This window comes from Micromys minutus, assembly GCF_963924665.1.
Source record: "Micromys minutus genome assembly, chromosome: 5".
Lineage (NCBI taxonomy): Eukaryota > Metazoa > Chordata > Mammalia > Rodentia > Muridae > Micromys > Micromys minutus.
This window is the reverse complement of record NC_137974.1, coordinates 57,872,271-57,893,107: the sequence shown is the minus strand read 5'-3', so window position 1 is coordinate 57,893,107 and position 20,837 is coordinate 57,872,271. Positions and strand designations below refer to the sequence as shown.

Below are 20,837 nucleotides of genomic sequence, written 5' to 3'. Positions count from 1 at the left end.
CTAGACCTGAGCTTCCCATTATGATTTTAGGTCAAGTGAGTCTTTTTCTCTGAGGACAGAAAAGTCTGGAAGTCTAAAGAAATCAGTAATGACGGAGGGAGGCTTCACATCGAGCCTGCAGACCCGGGTTCAATCTCGGGTTCTATCCCGAACACCTACATTGACAAGAGAACTGACTTCTGGATGCTATCCTCTGACCTCCATACATACACACACATCATAGCATGTGCACACATGCACACGCACCATGCCATGTGCACACACACACACATGTAATCTTATGTTTTGAAGAATGACAGTGTTGTGAGGAAATGTGGGGGTAGGGTGCTCCACCTGTGAAGTGTGTGAAAAAAGGTTTATTCAGTAAACCGAAGGTGCTTCAGACACAGGGATCCCCTCTCCCATGACACCTCTGCAGCCCTGCTGCCCCTCCCCCCTCAGTCATAGGACTCATCATCGTCATCCTCATCACCAAAGAAGAAGGTCTCTCGGTCCAGGTTCTCAGACTCCTCGTCGTAGGAGAAGCTGTCATTATCTAGTTCCTCATCAAACTCATGCTGCCACTCAGGAACATCCTCCTCCTCCTCTTCCTCTTCCTCCTCGTCATCCTCCACTTCCAGCCCTGAGGAGCCCTGGGGCCTAGGGAGAGCCACCACAGTCAGCCTGAGAAGCCTGCATTCCTGCTCCCCCCCAGGCTCTGCCCAGACTACTCACTGATCACTGGGCACGTTGGACCCTTTCACCTCCCGGGTCTCTACCGAGGGACTCTGCAGCCCAACCCGGAAGTCCTGACAAGGAGACAGGAGGGACTGAGGAGAACGGGTTATCGGGCCTTGGGCCTGGTGTCCTTTCCCCAGACTCCCGGGAGCACTCAGTCTGGCCTTTGTGCAGTGTAGCCTGCACCTAACCTGCACCCCACGTGCTGGAGTATGGGCTGAGGAGGTGCTGACTGCTGCTGCTCAGCACCCTTTGTACGAAACCCCAGGAGGGTGTCACAGCAGACTGGAGGCCTCCTGACACCACCACTGCTCCTACTTTTTCTTTTTACCTTCGAGACAGGGCTTCTCTGTGCAGCCCTGGCCATCCTGGAACTCACTCTGTAGACGAGGCTGCCTTCAAACCCAGAGATCCCCTGCCTCTAGCTCCCAAGTGGTGGGATGCAGGCAGACCATGGGCCTGCTAACACCCCTCTGACTCTTGGCCTCTCACAGGCAGGACTGTGGGCAGTACCTGGGTCGAGTGCTGCAGTATGGCCAGCAGCCTCTCCTGGATCCTCCGGAGTAGCTCGGTACCTGTGCTGAGGCAATCAGCCCGCAGGAGGCGCAGGGAGGAGGCCAGGTCCTGGCAGCGCAGCAGGGTCTCCTCTGCAGGAGCAAACCTAGGACTTGCTCTCTTCTCCCATCCACCCCTTCCCCCCACAAACGTCTGCGGAGCATCCACCAAGTGCCAGGCATAGCTGTCAAAACTCAAGGTGCTCACCCACCAGAGCACACCTGTGACCCAGGCCCTTCTGTCATGAGTGAAGGCCGGGGCTCCTGACAACCTGACTGACAGGGCCTGGGAGCCGGGCTCACCGAGGAGGATCTGCAGGGCATTCGTGTGCAACTCCAGGTTCTCCGTCTGCTGCTCCACCACGTCCATGTACTCCGTGTCCTGGCTGTAGAAGCTGTAGACACAGGCATAGGCCAGCACCTAGGGAGCCCCGGCAGCACACCCGGCCTGAGTCCTGGCACCTCCGCCTCAGCTCTCCTCTTCTGGGCTCCTCCATCCAAGCCAGTCAAATGAAAGCATCCAAGCCCACTCAGCCCCCTTGGCACACCCCTCCCCTTCTTGCCTCCCCTACCCCCTTTGCTACAACCTTTCGAGCCTGTTCCAGGGCCCTGCAGGCATCTTGTAGGAAGGTGAAGGATTTGGGCGGAGGCACCTCGTGGATTGCAGAGGCCTGGTTTCGGAGGTTGACAGCAAACTCCTGTATGAGGCAAGCGCTGTCATAGCCCCTGAGGTCTCTACTCCAGGCAGCTCCCCCGGGCCTCCTGGTGCAGTCACCTAGCCCTCCAGTGACACACCCGCTGACCATGGCTCACCCGGGCCTGGTGGTGGAAGGTACACCTCTCGTTATAGTCCTGAAACCGCTTCTCCTGGCGAGCTGCTTTGCTCACCTGGTGAAGACACAGGGAGGGGTGAGGTTCTGCAGGCTGGAGTTCTCAGAAGGGCTGCTATCCATGATGCCCCTCTACACTTCACCGAGAACTTTCATGTGATCCTCCAGGCTGAGCCCTATCATTAGCCTTCCTTTGCATGGGAATGCTGAGCTTGTCTCTAGCCAAGGGGGCCAGGGTGGGGGCGGGGGCAGGCCCACTCCACACTCCTGGCCCTGCCCTGCTCAGTCCAGGCTTCCTTTGGTCCTGGGTGGAGGCAGTGTACCCAGCAGTTCCCAGACCTCCAGGCCTCAGCATCTCCTGTCTATCCCCAGAACCTTTGTCCTGACTGCTACACCACTGTTCTGGGAGCACAATCATCCTGACTGGCTGGGCCTCTGACAGGTCCAGCCCCTTACCATGGCAGAGCAGTTGTAGTAGTCCTTGTGGCTCGGCTTCCAGGACTTGAGGCAGCGCCAGCAGAACCCATGGTTACATCTCGCACAGGTCATGCTATGGAGGATTTGAGCTGGTCAGAGGGCATCTGCCTCTGGAGAAGGGTGGCCAGGGTACCGGGGCCTCGACACCCCGTGACAAGGTGACTTTTCCAGCCACCCCAGTCTCCATCTTCCACAGTCCCCCTTGCTTTGGGCTTCCCAACACATCTGACTTAAAAACCCGGGTGCAGGAATCCAGGAGGTGACCCTTGGGGACACTGAGTGAAGGCAGTGGATTTGTTGAGTTCCTTCCTTACTGCCCGGCTTCCCCGACACCTTGCACCCAGAGGCCCCTGCACCCCTTCTTACTGAAGACACCCCTCGTTCTTCTCAATGGGCGCCTGACAGCTGGGACAGCGTTTGGAGATGAGCTTGGCGAGGTGCTTGCTCTGGGCCTCCACGCTCATGCCGTCATAGTAGCCGCCATCGTCAACCCACTGGGACATGTGGCCACAGCTGGCCGGATAGTGCGCCTGGGAGGAAGTGTGAGGGCACAGCCATCTCAGCCACCTCGTGTGTGTGTATGTGTGTGTGTGTGTGTGTGTGTAGGTGCTGGGTAGGGAAGGAGTCAAGGGGCACCCACCTCAGGAAAACTACAGCTGAAGCAAGAGGCCCAGCCACACTTGGAGCAGGTGGTCCCACTGCCCAGGCCCTGGCGGCACAGGATACGGTCACAGCCCTGAGGATTGGTGCACCATGTCAGGTTGGAGCAGCTCTCCACGTAGCCTCGCAGAAGGGCCTTCTCATACTGTGGGCAGAGGCAAGTGCGGGTGCTATGAATGGGAGAGCAGGAATCTCCAGGAGGCTCTGAAGGCTCTGAGCACCAGAAAGCCAGTTTGCCCTCTGGGTGGGGGGTGGGAAGGAGTACCTTGGAGATGACCTCTGGGGAGGAGACGATGTTACGAATGAAGGCTCCAGTGGGCTGGGCAGGACAGTCAGCGATGGGGCAGGTACAGTTCAATACAAAGTTCTGTTCTATCCGAGTCGTCAGGTACTTGTTCCAGCAAGACTGTCAGGACAAACGCAGGGCTGATCAGAGACAGGCAGCCTGGCCATCTGGACACTCACCCTTCCACAGCTTCGAGGAAAGCCAGAGATGGAAGGCCTGTGGGCCTACCTCACAGCTGACCCTGCCTTTCAGACATCATGGTTTTCTGGGACAAGGCCAAATTGTAGTTGTCTTTGAGGATGCGTGGGCTCAGGCACTGGCCTAACTACCATCACTATGAAGAGACTAACAGTCAACTGAAAGGATCTAAGATATGGAAATAGCTATGTGTCGACTTAGATAAGGATCCAATGAAAGGCTGGTGTATTGCAGGCTTGGTCCCCAATGAAAGCAGTGTTCATTGGTGAGGCTTTTGTGGGGTGGTTAGATCATCAGGGTACTGCCTTGACCAATGGGTTACTCCACTACTCACAGATGCTATGCAGGCAAAATACTCATACACACAAATTAAAGATAAGGAGAGAGAGAGAAGGCAGCCTGGGGAAACATGGCCTTCTGGACTGGACTCTGGGCACCTATGTGGCAGTGCTGGTGCTGCTGATTTCCCCAAGTTCCCCTGGCCCCAGCTTTCCCAGCCCAAGACTCTACCTTCAAGGGCTCCTCTTTCAGATAGACTCAGTCTCTCCCCCACAAAACAGACAAACCTGAGGAGTCCCCATGTCCTCATACACAGAACAGTCATCTCCACCCCACCCTCGTCACCAGCACCAGGATTTCCTGACCACCCCACCCTAAAGCAAGTCATTATGCCTTCTCCCTAATAATATCAGGAGTCTCCTGATAAATGGCCCTTTCCCCCCTCACATCTTGAAACAAAGTCCATGAGTTTCTTAAACTGTTCCACTAAACACCCTTGGCTTGTAGACTATGATCAAGTTCCAAAATGATCAATCAAACCCCAGAAGACCATGTGCACCAGGCACATCAGTTGACAGTACCCATGTGAAGAACCTGGGCCATCTGTCACCATACCACACCTTTTATATCTTGAAACAAATCAATACAAAGGGGAAGCCAACTAAAATAATTCTTGCATCATTTTAGGTGAAGGGGCAAGTTTGCCAAATGTAGACCCCATGCTTGCAGGCATGCAGCCTTAGGATTCCCCACAGGCCCCACTGACAGAATCCTGGAGTCTGAGTCTGGCTGCCCCAGACTCTTGGCTTCTGCCATAGCCATTGCCCAGCCTAGGGGGACAGTGCTAGGGACCTACCCTTTGCCCGCTCTGCCTGCCAACAGACTCCTGCTGGAGGTCTGAGGCTGGCCTTTGGCTTCGCCATTTCTGTTTTACTCACAGGCTTGGGACTTTTTTGTTCTTTTGTCTTTTGTTTGTTTGTTTGAGACAGGTTTCTCAGTGTAGCCCTGGCTAGCCTAGAACTCTGTCTGTAAACCAGGCTGGCCTTGAACTCAGAGATCTGCCTGCCTCTGCCTCCAGCTAGGACCTTTTAAAATCAGTTAGTTACATTTTACAGGCTCCCTGTCCCTGCAGCTCTATATGAGGGTCCCCTAGGCTCAGCCACACTCTTCTCCGGAAGTATTGTCAGCCAGGCCCTCCACTTAATTCCAATTTCCAAACCCACTGGCCAGCTGCCTTTGCTATTGAATATCCAGTGAGCAGTTCAAACATCACAGGACTGTGCCCGATTGTGCTTTCTCTCAAAGCCCCACCTTGCCCCAAAGTTTCTCTCAAACAAAGTAACAGTGTCACCTTCTGTCCACTCTGATGCTCAGCTCAGAAACAGAGGCACTTTCCTAGATTCTCTTGTCTGGAGCCTGGACATCTGACATACCAAGTCACGTGGGCTCTGTCCATTGCTTTTCTTGTTACCACCACACAAGTCTAAACCACACCGTCAGCTTCACACAACACTGTCCAAATGGGTTTCTCTGCACACCACCCAAAAGTTTGAGTGTCTGGGCACACGTGTGTCTGTACGGGTGCTTCCATATCTGTTCATGTTGGGGGAGAAGCTGCTGTCCTCTTTGATGGCTCTCGCTGAACCTGGAGCTCATCAATCCTGACTGTTTAGTTAGCTGGTCTGCCCCAGGGACCCTGTCTCTGCCACTGGAGTCCTGATAACAGGAGCCACCATGTCTCCCCTTTTTTTACCTATACTGGCTTTTGTGACGTCTGACATCTGAGCTCTGGGGCTCATGTTTGCATGGTAAGCACTTTTATCTACTATCCCACCTCCCAGCTCTCTACTACGTATTCAAAAGTGTAGATCAGATTGTATCACCTTGCTTGAAACCCACAGTGGTTTCACACAAATCACCATCCTCCTCAACCTCCTCATCCTTCTCTGAGGCCTCCTCCCTAAATAGACAGCTTCAGGCACCACATTCCACTTGGCCTCTGATGTCTGTCACCCTGGCAGGCCTCCCTTGTTCTCCCAGTGTAAAGAGGAAGCCCTGTCCCTATGCAGTCACTTCCTATGACGTCACCAAGTATATCTTCTTCCCAGAATTCATCATCAAAGTTTGGAGAGAAGTAAGTTTGGGGTAAGTCTGCCAAAACTCACATCAATGGCATCACCTCCAAGTATCTCCATCTGTCATCTGGAAACTGGAAACAGAAAGGCTGGAGGGATGGGTCAGTGGTTAAGAGCAACTGCTATTCTTCCAGAGGACCTGAGTTCAGTTCCCAGCTCCCAAATGGTAGCTGGAGACCATCTGTAACCCCAGTTCTAGGAAAAACAGTGTTCTGGCCCCCATGGGCACCGGGCACACATGTGATACACACCCATACATGCAGGCAAAGTGCTTATATGTATGAGGTTTAAATAAATAGCCATTTTTTTAAAGGGGACAGTAAACATGGTACTCCCTAAACCATTACAGAGTAACTAAGAAATGCAAATGCACAGCCCGATGCTGGTGCCAGAGCCTGAAGTGTGAGCTGCCATATTAGCATCTCTCAGAGCTACACACCCTCACCCCTCCCTCGCAGGCCTAATTCCACACCCTCTCTCTCACAGCAGTTTACACACACTAAGTCCCTGCCTGTTTTAACTGAATGAATATATATATATTCAGAGAAAGAGGGCGCCACAGAGCCAAGCTTGTCACCCATCCCTAGGAGACACTGGTGGAAGAGGCATCTAGAGTTCGTGGCAACGTGGAGTGTTCCCTATACTCAGCCCTGTTAGCTTGGCCCGAGGCCTGCAGAGCCGGGAGGCAGGGAATTTGGGACTCGGTCCCTACACCTCTGCCCGCTTCCCTCTGTCTGCTACGTGCCCTTCAGGTTTAATAGCAGCCTTACTCCCTGCTCCTCGCGCCCATTCCTGGCCTGTACTATTTCTATTTGTTTGTGTATAGAATGAAAATTCATTGATTTTCATTCATGTCAAAATTCATGACAAAAGATTTGCTGTTCTGAGATGAGTGAACTTAAATGTTGATAAGAAAACCATGAATTAGGGGTAACACTAATGGCATTTCTCCTATTCTGTCTGTCTGTCTGTCTCTATGAGGAGTGTGGCAGGTGACACCACTTTAAGGGCATTGAGAAACCTGGGTTTGGGGTTTAGTTCAGTGGTACCGGGCGCTGGGCTCCACCCTCAGAAGGGAGGCAGAGAGAAAGGAAAGGTGAAGGAATGCAGAGAGGCTGAGATCACCCAGGTTAGGAGATGGTGTCTCCAGGGCACTAGCCAGGGGGAAAGGCAGGGTAAGGAGAGGCTGCATGCTTACCTTACAGCAGCAATGCAGGCAGCAGAGGGAGGGCAAGTCATCATTGGGCCCCAGAGGGCTGACACACACAGGGCACTGGTCAGGGCGAGTGGGGACCTCCTGGGTCTGGGGCACTCGCAGCCCTGCCGCGAGGAGTAGTGGCTCCGGATCGTCGCTGTAGCTCCGCAGTAGCTGCTCTGTGCCCCAGTGGGAACGAGCCAGAAGGTGCTGAGCTACATCTGCCTCTAAGTTCAGCGTCTCCTGTACCTGCCGCACTGTCTGCTCCATCAACCCTTCTACCTCCTGGGGACTCATGGTAAGGCCTGCAGGTAGCTGTAAAGATGCCAGGGCCACCACAGCTTCTGGGCTTAGGGAGAGAGAAGAGAGTGTTTAGCATCTCTGCCCTGCCTACCTATGAACAAGATCCTAACAGCCCCCCATGTGTGACCCTATGCTTCCGCTTGTCTCAGTAGCCTGCGTATAACCACCTGAACCAACCGTGGGAACAGAGCCCTTCACAGACTAGATGCATCACGAGTAAATGTGGGGCCGAGGCTGGCTGGAACACTGACTGGGGGCACTGGAGGGTAGTGGGTAGGTCATGGTGCTAAGTGACATAATGAAGGGGACAGTCCACTGTTCATAACAATCACAGCATATCTTAAGCATATCCTATGCAAAGTGTAACCTCTGGGCCAGCAGCATGGGTGTCACGAATGGAACAGAGTTGGCTCTGCCCTCGGCTACCACATACACACAGATGACGTGTGTGCACACTGAGGCTTGAGAAAAGCCAGAGAACTCATCCCATGCATCCTGCAGACAGTGAAGATGAACACCACTTCTGTAACAGCCTGGCGGGGGAGGGGGGCGGCATTTGAGGTTGGAAGTTTCAGGGGGCCTGGCAACGTAGAACAGCCTCCAGTAGATTCACCAGTAGAAACTTCCTGGAGCTTGACATGTCCCCAAGGCAAGTGCACAGCAACCATTCCATATGGGCTTACAGCACAGAACGAAGTTGCCCAGAAAGAACAGTATCTGTGCATCTGGGTCTCCTGCCTAAGGGAGGATGGGGACATCAAGACCCTGGATGGGCAAGGCACGAGGTAGGGGTGGGTGGAGAAGAAGGGGGTGGAGACTTGTAAGAAAAAGAAATCATAGAAAACATGAAAAATGGGCAGAGCAGACAGGAAGTGGGATTTTGGTTAGTTTTGGGTTTTGTGAGCCAGGTTTTCTCTATGTATGGCTGACCTCAAACTCCCAGAGGCCTGTTTCTGCCTCTCTAGTGCTGGGACTAACAGGAAATGTTTTAATACAAGTGCACTTTTTAGAGCTTTGGCCCTACAATCCCTCTCATCCACTGAAAAGAGTGGCTACCTAGGTTTGGAGGTCTCAGTGCTCTGGTTGCCACAAAAGGGAACATCTGCCTGACCCCGGCAGGGCCCCATGGGCTCTGGGGTGGCATACATCAGGACCTGGGGCCGGTCGTCTCTCCGTTCCACATAGCCCTGGCCCAGGAGATGCAGGATGCAAGAAAGAACGTCAGTGCTGGAACAGCTCACACCCACCGCGGCAGCTCGGCCCAGGCGGCCAGGTGCATTTGGACCCTTCTGCCAGGCCTCCAGAACCTGGAGGGAAAGAAAGGAACAAGCAGGCTGCCTTATCTAGGGGATGGCTCAACACCTGCCCCGACCACTACCTACCAGCCACGGGACCAGGTAGGTTACCTCCTCACACCTTATTTCTCTCATCTATCTCATGCGAAAGTGAGTATTTATTAATATTATTAACATATTAATTTATCTGTACCATTGTTGAGGATCAAATGACTCAACATACGCATGTTAGCACTCATGTCACCGATAGAAAACCCAGACAGGAGGTGAGGGGATGCTGCAGAGATGGGTAAATAAAGTGATTGCTCACACGCATGACCTGAGTTCGAATCCCGAAATTCTGTACAAAGTCAGGCAAGAGTAGCATGTGTCTGAAACCAGGTGCTCCAATGGAGAGAAAAGAGGCAGAGACAGAATGTCCACAAGTTCATGAGCCAGGGCCCTCACACACAGCACAAACAGAAGACTTCATGTAAAGAAAGGTTAGAAAGGAGAGGACAGGCACCCAGGTTGTCCTCTGACTTGTACTTGCATGCGAGCTTGTACACACAGGACACAAATGCACATGTCATAGACACATAACAAGAAAAAAGAAACAGGTGGAGTGTGACCCAGAGGATGTTTCATAGTGAAAGAGGCTCCTCTTGAGATGACCCAAACATGACTCCCTCTTCCCTAGGGCACGGTCTTTTCTGCCTACCAGGCAAACCAGCTGATCGATGTGCAGGCCTTTCTCCCCGTGGGCTTTGAGTATCCGAACAAGAAGGCAGCTCAAGAGGTTCCTCTTCTGTTCCAAGGTCCGGCCCTCATCCTTTTCTACGTTGAGATACGTCTGGGGAGGCATCAGCCACAGGACCTCTTCATGGGTCTGGGACCTAGGCTCTCGAAGCCGCAGCACCCCTGGAATCCAGTCCCGATTAGGTACCCAAGGACAGGGAGGGAACATGTGAATGAGGGTCCTACCACACTCTCATTCCCTGGCAAAGTCTCCCCCACCCTCTGGGCCTCCCATCATACCACAGAGGCTCAGCACAGACCCTGCTGACTCACCCCCCTGTGGAAAGTTCTGAGCCTCCTTCAGTGTTAAAGGACCCCTGTCAGAGGTGAGGGGCAGAAGGGCCTGGTGCAGGAGCTCTGGGGAGAGACCGGAGTTCCTCAGCAAGATCTCTACTGACACCTCCTGGTGAGGAGAAGCAATGCCCATCAGATGTGAAGCCAGGAAAGGATGGAACAGAGACAGGTAGAAGAGGAGCCTGGGGATCAAGGGGCGACGCAGCAGAGGCACCTCTGTCTGGTTGAAATTCAGCAGCAGCCACATCTGCACAGTGGACACGTGCAGGGTCTGGTCCCCAAACTGCAGCTCAGCCCGGCCCAGCCATGTCCACTGAAGTCGCCGATGTGGTCCCATGTCCAAGACTGGGTAGTTCTGACCTAGGGAAGTGTCAAAAAGACAGGCACAGTCAAAGAGGAGGGGAGTAGCGTAAGAAAAACACAACGGTATTTTTACATTTGTAGGTTGTAATGATACCTCACTGATCATCTTTGGAGTATTTTAAAGAATCAATTCAGAATTTAAGAAACAAACAAACATAGCAGTCAGGTGTGGTGGCACACGCCTTTAATCCTAGCACTCGGGAGGCCAGTCTGGTCTACATAGAGGACCCAGGATAGCCAGGGCTACATAGTAAGATCCTATCTCATGACAGAATCAAAGAAATCTAAAACAAAATCATATCTAGAGGGGGGAGGGCAGATTCAGCCTTTCCTGTAAAAATTACTTCAACAGAGCTAAGCAGCTGGTGAGAAGCCTCTCTCTCTAGAGAAAGCATCCCGAAAACACATTAGTTTCACGATCTCATAAGCACTGATGAAGCGGCAGGCATGGGGAGCTCGGGATGGCACTCCGTGGGTAGAGTGCTGGCCCTGGTATACACAGAGCCTTGGGTCCCCCTCCTATGCCATCAAGTGTGGTTTGCATGCCTGCAATCCCAACTGGAAAGGATCAGAGTTGAAGGTCAGCCTTGGTAACAGTGAATTTAAGTTCAGCCTAAACTACAAGGACCCATGTCTCGAAGAACCAAAGCCACAACAACAAACAAAAGTGGACTGTGCTGAAGATGCCTGGTGATACAGGATCCACCGGTCTCTCTAAACATCACGAAGGACAAACTAGAATCCTAGGAAGCCTGAGGTCTCATTTCCTCCCCAGATAACGGCTGGGAAACGGACATCAGGACCCAGCCTGACAAACTTGTTAGTGCTAACCACCAGGTGCAACCTGTGGGCCTTGTTTGGATCCCCATTAAGCAAAGCAAGAAGACAGAAAATCAGGACGGCCAAGGAAATGCAAATAGTACATAGCAGGTGACACTGGGGAGGTCTTTGACTTCGAAAGCATCTGATAGTGGTGACGCCATGGTCTTTAGAAAACCCATCACTTTTAGATATGGGGTAGGAGAATGTGGCGCTGGGCCATATGCTAAAATTCTGGAGCTTATGCTGTTTGTATATATTAGAAATTCATCGTTGTAAAAATACTTTAGAAGTTATTATCTTATGTGCAGGAGTATTTTGTCTGCATGTTTGTGCACCCTTGTGTGTGCCCTTAAGAGGCCGAGAAGAGTGTCACATCCTGTACAACTGGGGTTACAGATGGTTTTGAGCAGCTGTGTGGGGGCTGGGAATTGAATCCAGATCCTCTGGAGAAGCAGCCAGTGCTCTTAACCACTGAGCCATCTCTTTGCCCCACTAGTAAAACTATTTTTAAATAAGAGAGTTAGGGATATAGCTTAGCTGGTAAAATGCTTACCTACCACGCACAAAGCCCAGGGTTCAGTCCCTAACACTGCATAAACTGAGCATGGTGACCTATGCCTATAATTCCAGCATATGGAAGGCAGTGGCGAATTGATCAAAAGTTCAAGGTGATCCTCAGCTACACATAAAGCTTGAGGCCAGCCTGGGTTACATGAAAACTTGTCAATTAACATACCAGGCACATGCCTTTGACCCCAGCACTCAGAAGCAGAGGCAAGCTAATCTCTGACTGAGTTGGAGGCCAGCCTAGTCTACAGAGCAAGTGTCAGGACAGCCATGGTTACACAGAGAAACCCTATCTCGAAAAATAAATAAAATAAAATGCTTTGAGAATTACTAACCTCATTTTGAAATATCTCCTCTACCTACTGCTTGTTAATGATGGCGAGGGGAAAATATTAATGGTACTTGACCAGGTTGTCAGAATTAACATCACAGGGGATAGATATGTAGTTTAGTGGTTGAGTGCATACTTAACAACTAAAAGCCCCCAGTTTAAACCCCTGAACTGGGGCAGTGGGTTTGGGGGGAAAGGCAGAGGATGAATGGACGGACAAAAAGAAAAATATTTTTACAGTTACCACTTAGTATCCTGTGAACACAGAACATGAGTCCAAACCCAAGGAGACATCACACACACAAAGTGAGCAACTACTTAACATTCTAAAGGACTGCATTCTCAAAAAAAAAAAAGTCAATGCTCAGAGACAAAGATGACCAACAGGTGACACATAAACCTAACACCTGAACTGGACACATGAACCAGACACCTAAACCAACAGGTGACACATGCCTGGATCCTCTCCCAAGCAGAAAGCAACATCACAGAAGAAGCCAGTATGAGTTAGGGGACAAAACTGCAATATAGAAGGTAAACTAAGGTAGTAAATGAACTTCTGTGTATTAAAATACCTTCCCTCCCCCTGCAAAGAATTATTTATTTGTTTATTTATTTATTTATTTAATGTATTTGAGTACACTGTCGCTGTCTTCAGACACACCAGAAGAGGGTATTAGATCCCATTACAGATGGTTGTGAGCCACCATGTAGTTGTGGGAATTGAACTCAGGACCTCTGGAAGAGCAGTCAGTGCTCTAACCATCCATCTCTCCAGCCCTAGAATACCTTTATGCCTAGGAAGTATGTACTAAAGTATTTAGGAGCAAAAAAGCAGTGTATAGACAACTTCCTCTCAATAGTTCTGAAAGTGTATGTGTGTGTGTGTTCATGCAGATATACACACTCACATGCACACATGTGCATACAAAGAACAAATGAATTAAAAATGAGTTCCCCATGCCTGTAACACCAGCACTCAAGAGGTAAAAGCAAAATGTCTGGAAGTTGACATTCCTAGGCTAGAGAGGAAAGCCTAAAGAAAAAAAGATGTGCCAGGCTGTGGTGGCACACACCTTTAATCCTAGCACTCGGAAGACAAAGGTAAGCAAGTCTCTTTAAGTTTGAGGTCAGTCTGCTCTACAGAGATAGCTCCAGGATGGCCAGGGCTACACAGAGAAACCCTGTCTCAAATCAACTCAACAAACAAGCAAAAGCCAATGCTAACAATAAAATGCCACAGCGCAGCACAATGGCCCCTACCTGTCAGAGGAGCAAGTTCCAAACTGACCTGCTTCATACATACAGTGAGACCTTTTTTTTTTTTTTTTTTCAAATTAAAAAAACAAAAAGCAATAAAAAAGCCTATTCACAGAAGGTAAACTTGGATGAAGTTTACATGGGTAGTTTATTGTTATAATTTCTCTGTTAACTTGAAATTATTTCTAAATTAAAATCAATTAAGGAATATTAAAATTAATTACATCATGAGGGAGAGACAGAGAGAGAAACAGACACACTCAGGCCTGTGGAGATGGCTCAGTAAGGACGGTGTGCGATATATTAGAACAGTGACCTACGTGTGGATCCCTGGCACCCACATAAAAGCCAGGTGAAGGAAAGCCTGTGATCCTAGCACCTGGGAGGCTGAGGCAGAAAGATCCCTACGCTTTCTGACCAGCCAGTTGAGATGAACTAAATTCCAGGTAAATGAAAGACTCTGTCTCAAAATACAAAGTGAAGAGTGTCTAAGGAAGACACTCAGTGTCGACCTCCGCTCTCCATGTGCACCTGCACACACACCAACATGTACACATATGTGCCACATCCAGCCACAAACATGTACACATATATGCCACATGCACAGACATGTAAACACATATGCCACACCCACATGTTACATGTACATGCATGTAACACACACACACACACACACACACACACACACACACACACACACACGAAAACATTCAGGAGAGGTAATGAAAGAAAGAAGAGGAAAAGTAACCTAAGCACTGCCCTGTGGCCCACTTGGTAGAATGGATATAGCTTGTGTGAAGTCCTAGCATGTTCTAAGCCCAAAAGCATGTAAGCCAAGCCCTGGGGTACCAACTCGTTATCCCCAGACACAAAAGATAAGAAGATAAACACGTTCAAGGGCCTCCTCTGCTACCTTGTAAGTTTGAGGCCAGCCTGGACCAAATGAGACCTGTCTCAAAAACATAGAAACCCAAACAATTAAGGACTTTTTTCAGTGTGAAGGCAAGAGAAAAAGAATAAAGAAATATTAACTGAAACATGCTGGCTCATGACAGCCATCAGCGGAAAACAGACACAAAGACAAAATGAAACAGAAACATTTAACAGAAACAAAGTCAGTTTACAGTAATAAAAAAGTTTAATTACCACAGAACTCTATAAAGCTATGCAGTCCTTTAAAATTAAATATTCAGCCCATCAGTGTATCAGTCATAGTTCAAGTGTTTAAAATGGCCAGGAACAGTTATCGTATTGAAAACAAAAACTGTTGTGTTTGGTTTTGCTTTTCCATACATGGCTTCTCTGTAGCCCTGGCTGTCCTGGAACTCACTCTGTAGACCCTTGAATGACTTTAAATGTGCATCTAAGGGTACAGCCAAGATAATAGGAAGCAATAGTGACATGGTGTAAGTTTTTAAAACCCACAGGAGCTGGGGAGATGGCTCAGTGGTTAAGAGCACTGGCTGTTCTTCTAAAGAACCCAGGTTCGATTCCCAGCCACACATGGTGGCTCACAACCACCCTTAGCTCCCATCCCAGGGGACCCGATGCCCACTTTGGCTCCGTGGTTACAGCATGTGATACACGGCCTTACACAGTATATACACAAATAATATTAAACATTAAAAATCACAGCCATAAGCCACCTCAGGAGCAGGTGAAGCAGACAGGATTAGTGAGGCATAGAGTATGTAGCAAATTAAGAGGACAATTCAGAAACTATGACCAACAACCGAGGAACACATCTTTTCCTGATCATGGCTTATGAAACCCTACCACCCACTAGGTGATAAATGAAGGATCAATAAATCAAAGATGCAAGCCAACAGAAACTGTGTTCTTTGATCACAATGGAATAGAGGCAGAAATCTAAAATTATTAAAACAAAAAGCATATTTGAGCTAGCTGGATTGATTCTGGGTCGGACTCCCGATGTAGCTAAGTAAGTCCTTGAACTTGTCCTGCTGTCTGCAGCAAGGGCTGGGGTTGCTGGCATGAATCACATTAAGCATGGCTTGTGTGATGCTGGGCTTTGCATCCTGGGTCTTCTGTGTGCTCGGCATGAGTGTTTGGGGAAGTTTAAAAATATACTTATCATAAACTAATAAACCAAAGAAATGGCCGAACAGCACACACTTTTAGTTTCAGCTCTAAGGCTGAGGCAGGAGGATGTCTGATTTCTAGACCAGCCTGTGTACAGGGTAAGTGCTGTGTGTGTCAGAGCTATCCAGAAAGACCCTATCTATAAGAAACAGTAATAAAAATTAGAAAATTATTAGAAGTGAACAATTAGTAGCTTACAACATACAAAGTCTTATGGAAAATGCTGGAGGGATGGTTCAGCAGTTAAGGGTGTTATGAATGACCCAGATTCAGTTTCCAGCGTCCACACAGTGACTTGACCACATCTGTAACTCTAGTCCTAAGGGACCTAAAACCCCCCTGTGGCCTCCGCAAGCACCAGGCAGAAACTTGTGGTACACATCCATACATGCAGTAAAACTCTCACATAAAAGAAAATAAATATTTAAAAATTACACACAGTGCTGGAGAGATGGCTCTGCAGTTAAGATAGATGGCCTCTCTTCCAGGGGACCCAAGTCAGATTGCCAGCAGCCACAAGATGGCTCAGATTGTCTGCGGCTCCAATACCAGGGGATCCCACTCCCTCTTCTGGCCATGTAGTGTGCACATGTGGTGCACAGATATATATACAGGCAAGACCATCCATACTCATAATAAAACAATAAAAATTAAAATTACATACAAGAATCCTCTTTTTGGCACACCCTTGGCATCCATGAGAAGAGGAAAGAAACATGCATTCACACAATGAAATAAGACTCAGCAAACCAAAGAACAAAACCAATGCTTCAGTGACCATCCTCATAGACACCAGGCTATGTGCAAGAAAGCAAACACACACAGCACATACACCATGGTCCAGTAGAGATAAAACACAGGAGCAGGCAAAAGTTTACGGTGACAAGAAGAGACCAAGGGGACACACTGATTGGAACAGTTATGAGAGAGAAGCCTGCTGGGTGCTGGGATGTTCTACCTCCTGACCTGGGGGACCACCTTAATTAAGGCTTCATAGAGGCATGTAAACTCATTAAGCCTTCTACTGAATGCTAGTTATATACCAATAAAAATGTAAAAACAAAACAACAAAACCCAAAGCCACAGGGTGTAGTTAAAGTGACAGGATAAATAGCCGTAGACATTTTTATTTGGAAAGATGTTCCCACAACTGAGGACAAAGTGAGCAGACAACCTGAGACCAGATCACACACAGACGGTTCCCAGGACGTGAAAAGGAGCGCAGGCATGGCGGGGGAGGGGGGTACTCTTCTGCACCCTCCCACAAGACACTGCCCGACCTAGAAAGACTCTCCCATGTGCACACGCCTGCCTGCTGGCCTCTCCTTCTCTGCTGCCACCCTGAATGCATCTCAATGTCCAGCTTCCTGTCCCCAGCTCCTCACTGTGGCTGTAGAAGCTGGAGAAGCAGTCAAGGAAATCGCAGAACTCCTCCGGAAGACACTTCCTGGGGTGGTGCAGGTAACACAGTGGGGAGACCGGCCAGCAGCGTGGTGACAGAACCAGGACAGAAATGGCCAGTCCTGGGTCTTCTCTAAGGAGTTCTCCAGTCTCCTGTCCACTGTCTTCTTCCTAGGGAGCGAGAGGAACCCTGAGCTCTCTCAGCGGGGCTCTGTTCTTCTGCCACTCCCTCCGCCCCCGCCCTCACCTCCACTTTCTCTAGCCTCCATTCCTCCTGTTCCCCCTGCTCCAAGAGTTGTCTGTCGAGCTGCTGGAGCTGGAAGAGGTGGAACTGGCGCTGCAGCTCCTCTGAGATGTTCAGGCTCTGCAGCATCAGCTGGGGGAGGCGGTTGGGGAAGCAGAGACCGATCTGTTCCAGCACGGCCCCCTCCAGCCAGCTCGAGCCCACGCTCAGGAGACGGTCAGCCATGTAGTGCCTGCAGCACACACAGCCAGCCCAGGTCTCAGTGTTGTCGCCAGCATGGCCCAGACCCAGCCTTCTCCTCCAGAAGGTAAGTGTGTGTTACAGCTCACATTAGTTACAGGACCCACCTCATTTCCACCAGCACATGGCTACCACCATGTCTTAACTGCCCCATGGCTCTTGCCTCATCTCCCCTTAACCTCCCCTTCTCTAGCCTCTAAGCTTCCTTCCCCCCACCTCTCCAGAATGCAACTCACTGATAGAAGTGCTCGAAAGTAGTGGCCAGCTCTAGTCCAGAAAGGACCATGATGGGCTCCAGGTGCCGCTGAAGCCGCCCCAGCATTTCCGCTCCAGCGGCTCCACCGAGCAAACCTCCCTGCATTTGTTGGTCAATGTGCCTAGCAAACTGCTCACTTATCTGGAGGACGACAGAATGGACGTCAGACAAACCTCGAATGAGGGGTAGAGAGGGAAAGTGAAAGGAGCTAAAGGGAAGAGTAGGAGATGGAAGGGCCACAGGCCGCTGGAATTTGGCAGGACTCACATGAGCAGCAGTGAGGAAGGACTGCTGCAACAGAGCTCCAGAGAAGCCGCTGCGCAGAGCCAGAGTGAAGGCTGCCCGAGGCCCGAACAGCTCTGAGCCTGCTCTTTGCAAGCGCTCATAGAGATTACAGTAACGTGGCACAAAGTCTGAGGCCCTCCAGGCTGCGGCCAGGAACCTGCTCACCTGAAATGAAAGAGTAGAAGGTGACATAGAGGAATGACTGCCTGTGTTCCCATCCTGTCTGCCAGGCTGTGTCTGCCTACCTGACTCTGCACCACAGCCAGCCAGCACTGGGTGATGTTCCTAAGGCTGGTGCTGGGACGGACCGGTGCCGGTGCTGGTGCTAGGCTTCCATCCTGACTCTTACTGTTCTTGCTGACTGTGGAAACAGAAGGAAAAGGAATGAGTTTCACTCGGGTCTCTGCATGGGCCCCAGGTCTTCAGTGTTTATCTCCTGGAAAGGTCACAAAGTTCCAGAGGCCTAGAGAAGCAGAGAAAGGAGCCAGGTAGCCCCACAGCACAGACTCTCAGCGCAACATGCCACACTGGACTCACAGGGCTGCAAGGACAGCTCAGGAGAAGGCCCAGGAGGGGCTTCCACGTGTACCAGCAAGCGGCACAGGCGTCGAACTTGAGAGGCAAAGGATGCTGCCTGGCCCCGGCAGCTTCGCGCATTCTCCCTCTGCTCTAGATACTGGTCCAGCAGCCATCCCAGGGAACTCACACCCCCTGCATCTGAAAAGAGACTAGGTGACAATGAATCAAGGTGCAGGTTCAATTAGACAAAAAAATTTGAGGAAGGCAGAGCTCTAGTCCTCCATCACCACAGCTGGCTTCAGCTAGAGCACAGGGACATGGTGACAGGGCAGGGCTGGTGTGGAGGGAAAGATTCAAATACCAGTGTCAGGGAGCTGTCCCTGGGGTGGGAAGGAGAGAGGAACATTGAGGACACAGGCAGGCCATGAGAGACAAATACAGTAGCCAAGAGAACCAAGAATATCAACATTGATGACCCCTGAGAATTGCGAGAAGCTGGGTGTGGATCCGGAGTGGGTGGTTACCGGGAGAGGTGATGTTCTGCACCAGGGGGCTGACCAGCGCCTCCCAGCAGGTTTTGCCCAGTGCTTGGGCAGCCTCATCATCAGGGAGGAAGTGATCTGCAAAATTCTGTTCATGGCGTAAAACTCTGTTCAGTCTAGAAATAAAAAGTATATGGCCAGATCAAAGGCAGACCCCCTGACTCCTACAGCATCTCTCTGGCCCCTACTTCTTACAGTGTCAATCCCTGGCTGTTTTCTGCTGCACTCACCTAGGATAGAGCTGAAGGAGGCGCTGGCGGTCCTCTGCTATGTCCCGGCTCCATGCTTGTGCCCGAATTGTGTAGAAGAGACAAGTACGTCTGCATAGTTGCTCCCGGAACAATGGCCAGAATGTGGGCTTGGGGCCCAGCACCTCCACACCCCGAACCCGAGTGTCGATACCACCCTGCAGAATAACAGACTTGTTACCCACCTCACTGGGGCCACTATGTCCAAAGCCAAACCCCACCCCTTGAATTCCCAAGAGTTTCCTGGGACTCAGTAGCTCTCCAAGCTACCCAGGAAGGACCTCTGGATAATGTACTGGCTTGAAGCTGTTGGAGAACCCACCAAGAACTGTACTTCTTTCTGGTCCTACCTGCTGGCAGCGCTTTATTCGGATCTGAATGATGGGCCAGAAGCGGTTCAGGTTCTCCAGGAGGGTTACCCGGCTGGCAGAGGGCATCACATTTACCTGACAGGGTAGGACAGACGAAGCAGAGAATCACTAAAGAGGTGAGACAGGCTGGAGAGGGCCTGGGTTTGGTTCCCAGCACCCATGTTGGGTGGCTCCCACCACCTATAATTGTAGTTCTCGGGATCGGATGCCCTCTTCTGGTCTTTAAGGGCATTTGTTCTCACGCAAACACAGACATACACTTAGATATAACAAAACCAGAGTGGACTAGAGAGAAGCAGGGCTAGGGGACACAGCAATCAAGACCGGCATGGCCTGTGCTCTTACACACCAAGCCCAGGCACACTCCAAGTGAGCTGAGACCTTCCCAGGAGGAACCAAGAGCCATTCCCCAGAGGCGGGTTTTCCCCACAGGTTTGGAGAAAAGTAGGGGGATGGAGTACACAGTAAAGGGGAGGTACAGGGGTCCCTACCGTGTTAAGTTCGGTGCTGATGCAGCCAACACTGTCACCCCCAAACACCACCACCCTGGCTGGCATGTAACTTGAATCCTCACTGGCCACAAGCAGGGTCAGCTGCCTGAGGGAAGAGAAAGAAGCCATTGAAAACCAGGGCCTTCCTCCTCCTCCTCCTGCCCTGCCATCTTCCTCGGACCCCCAGCTTTCCCCTTTATATTTTTTCAAGGTGGTTTTATTTACACCCATAGATTCAATAACAAATTGATGTCATGCTATACATGAACTGTTGATCTCTTAAGCCCCAGATGGTGGTGTGTGTATCTGTTAGGATCCAGTGACTGGGTTCAGACAGTGAGATGTCCACACATCACAGCAAAAACAGGCCAACGTGTGAGTCCTGCTTTTACTGCACAAAATGAGTTTGAAATGTCCTACAAGGACAGAGCTTACTAAAGGGAACTGTGGAGCAGTGCTTTGCAGGAGATGTACTGGTGCACAGTAAGACAGTTTGTGTGCATACGTGCAAACAAATGAGTTCACACCTAATAAGAACACCACGGTGCATGTGCAAGGTGATGGAGTGGGAGCCGGTGCTGCCGTTGGACTCCCAGTAGGTCTTAGGGTTTCGGTCTGTCAGCTTGCTGGCCCGGTGTGGGTTCGAGGACACCTCCACCTTCTCCCAGCACCTGTCTTCCTTCACTTCCACATTGGAGCCTGGGGGAGAGCAGGAAGGGGTGGGGGATCACAGTAGGGTCAGAGACAAGGGAAGGAACCAGAGAATAGGAAGAAGAGAGCAGAGGCTGGGGTGG

The 20,837-nt window shown here is 50.6% G+C and overlaps 1 protein-coding gene across 2 annotated transcripts in view; it reads right to left on the bottom strand.

Moving 5' to 3' along the window:
- Positions 1-411: 411 nt before the first annotated feature.
- Positions 412-20,837, bottom strand: part of CUL9 (cullin 9) — a 39,182-nt gene continuing 18,756 nt past the window's right edge. For both annotated transcript variants that reach the window (XM_080916653.1, XM_080916654.1), the window contains 26 exons: positions 20,571-20,742; positions 20,044-20,149; positions 19,532-19,627; positions 19,164-19,339; positions 18,916-19,049; positions 18,410-18,589; positions 18,118-18,233; positions 17,855-18,037; positions 17,568-17,728; positions 17,095-17,323; positions 16,832-17,018; positions 10,215-10,360; positions 9,980-10,109; positions 9,630-9,829; positions 8,691-8,941; positions 7,335-7,680; positions 3,504-3,644; positions 3,219-3,383; positions 2,945-3,108; positions 2,558-2,651; positions 2,085-2,159; positions 1,859-1,969; positions 1,575-1,692; positions 1,231-1,364; positions 715-788; positions 412-639 (listed from right to left, as the gene is read on the bottom strand). In XM_080916653.1, coding sequence (XP_080772779.1) covers positions 438-639; positions 715-788; positions 1,231-1,364; positions 1,575-1,692; positions 1,859-1,969; positions 2,085-2,159; positions 2,558-2,651; positions 2,945-3,108; positions 3,219-3,383; positions 3,504-3,644; positions 7,335-7,680; positions 8,691-8,941; positions 9,630-9,829; positions 9,980-10,109; positions 10,215-10,360; positions 16,832-17,018; positions 17,095-17,323; positions 17,568-17,728; positions 17,855-18,037; positions 18,118-18,233; positions 18,410-18,589; positions 18,916-19,049; positions 19,164-19,339; positions 19,532-19,627; positions 20,044-20,149; positions 20,571-20,742 — 4,091 coding nt within the window. In that variant the 3' untranslated portion in view covers positions 412-437. The remainder of the gene's footprint in view (positions 640-714; positions 789-1,230; positions 1,365-1,574; positions 1,693-1,858; positions 1,970-2,084; positions 2,160-2,557; positions 2,652-2,944; positions 3,109-3,218; positions 3,384-3,503; positions 3,645-7,334; positions 7,681-8,690; positions 8,942-9,629; positions 9,830-9,979; positions 10,110-10,214; positions 10,361-16,831; positions 17,019-17,094; positions 17,324-17,567; positions 17,729-17,854; positions 18,038-18,117; positions 18,234-18,409; positions 18,590-18,915; positions 19,050-19,163; positions 19,340-19,531; positions 19,628-20,043; positions 20,150-20,570; positions 20,743-20,837) is intronic.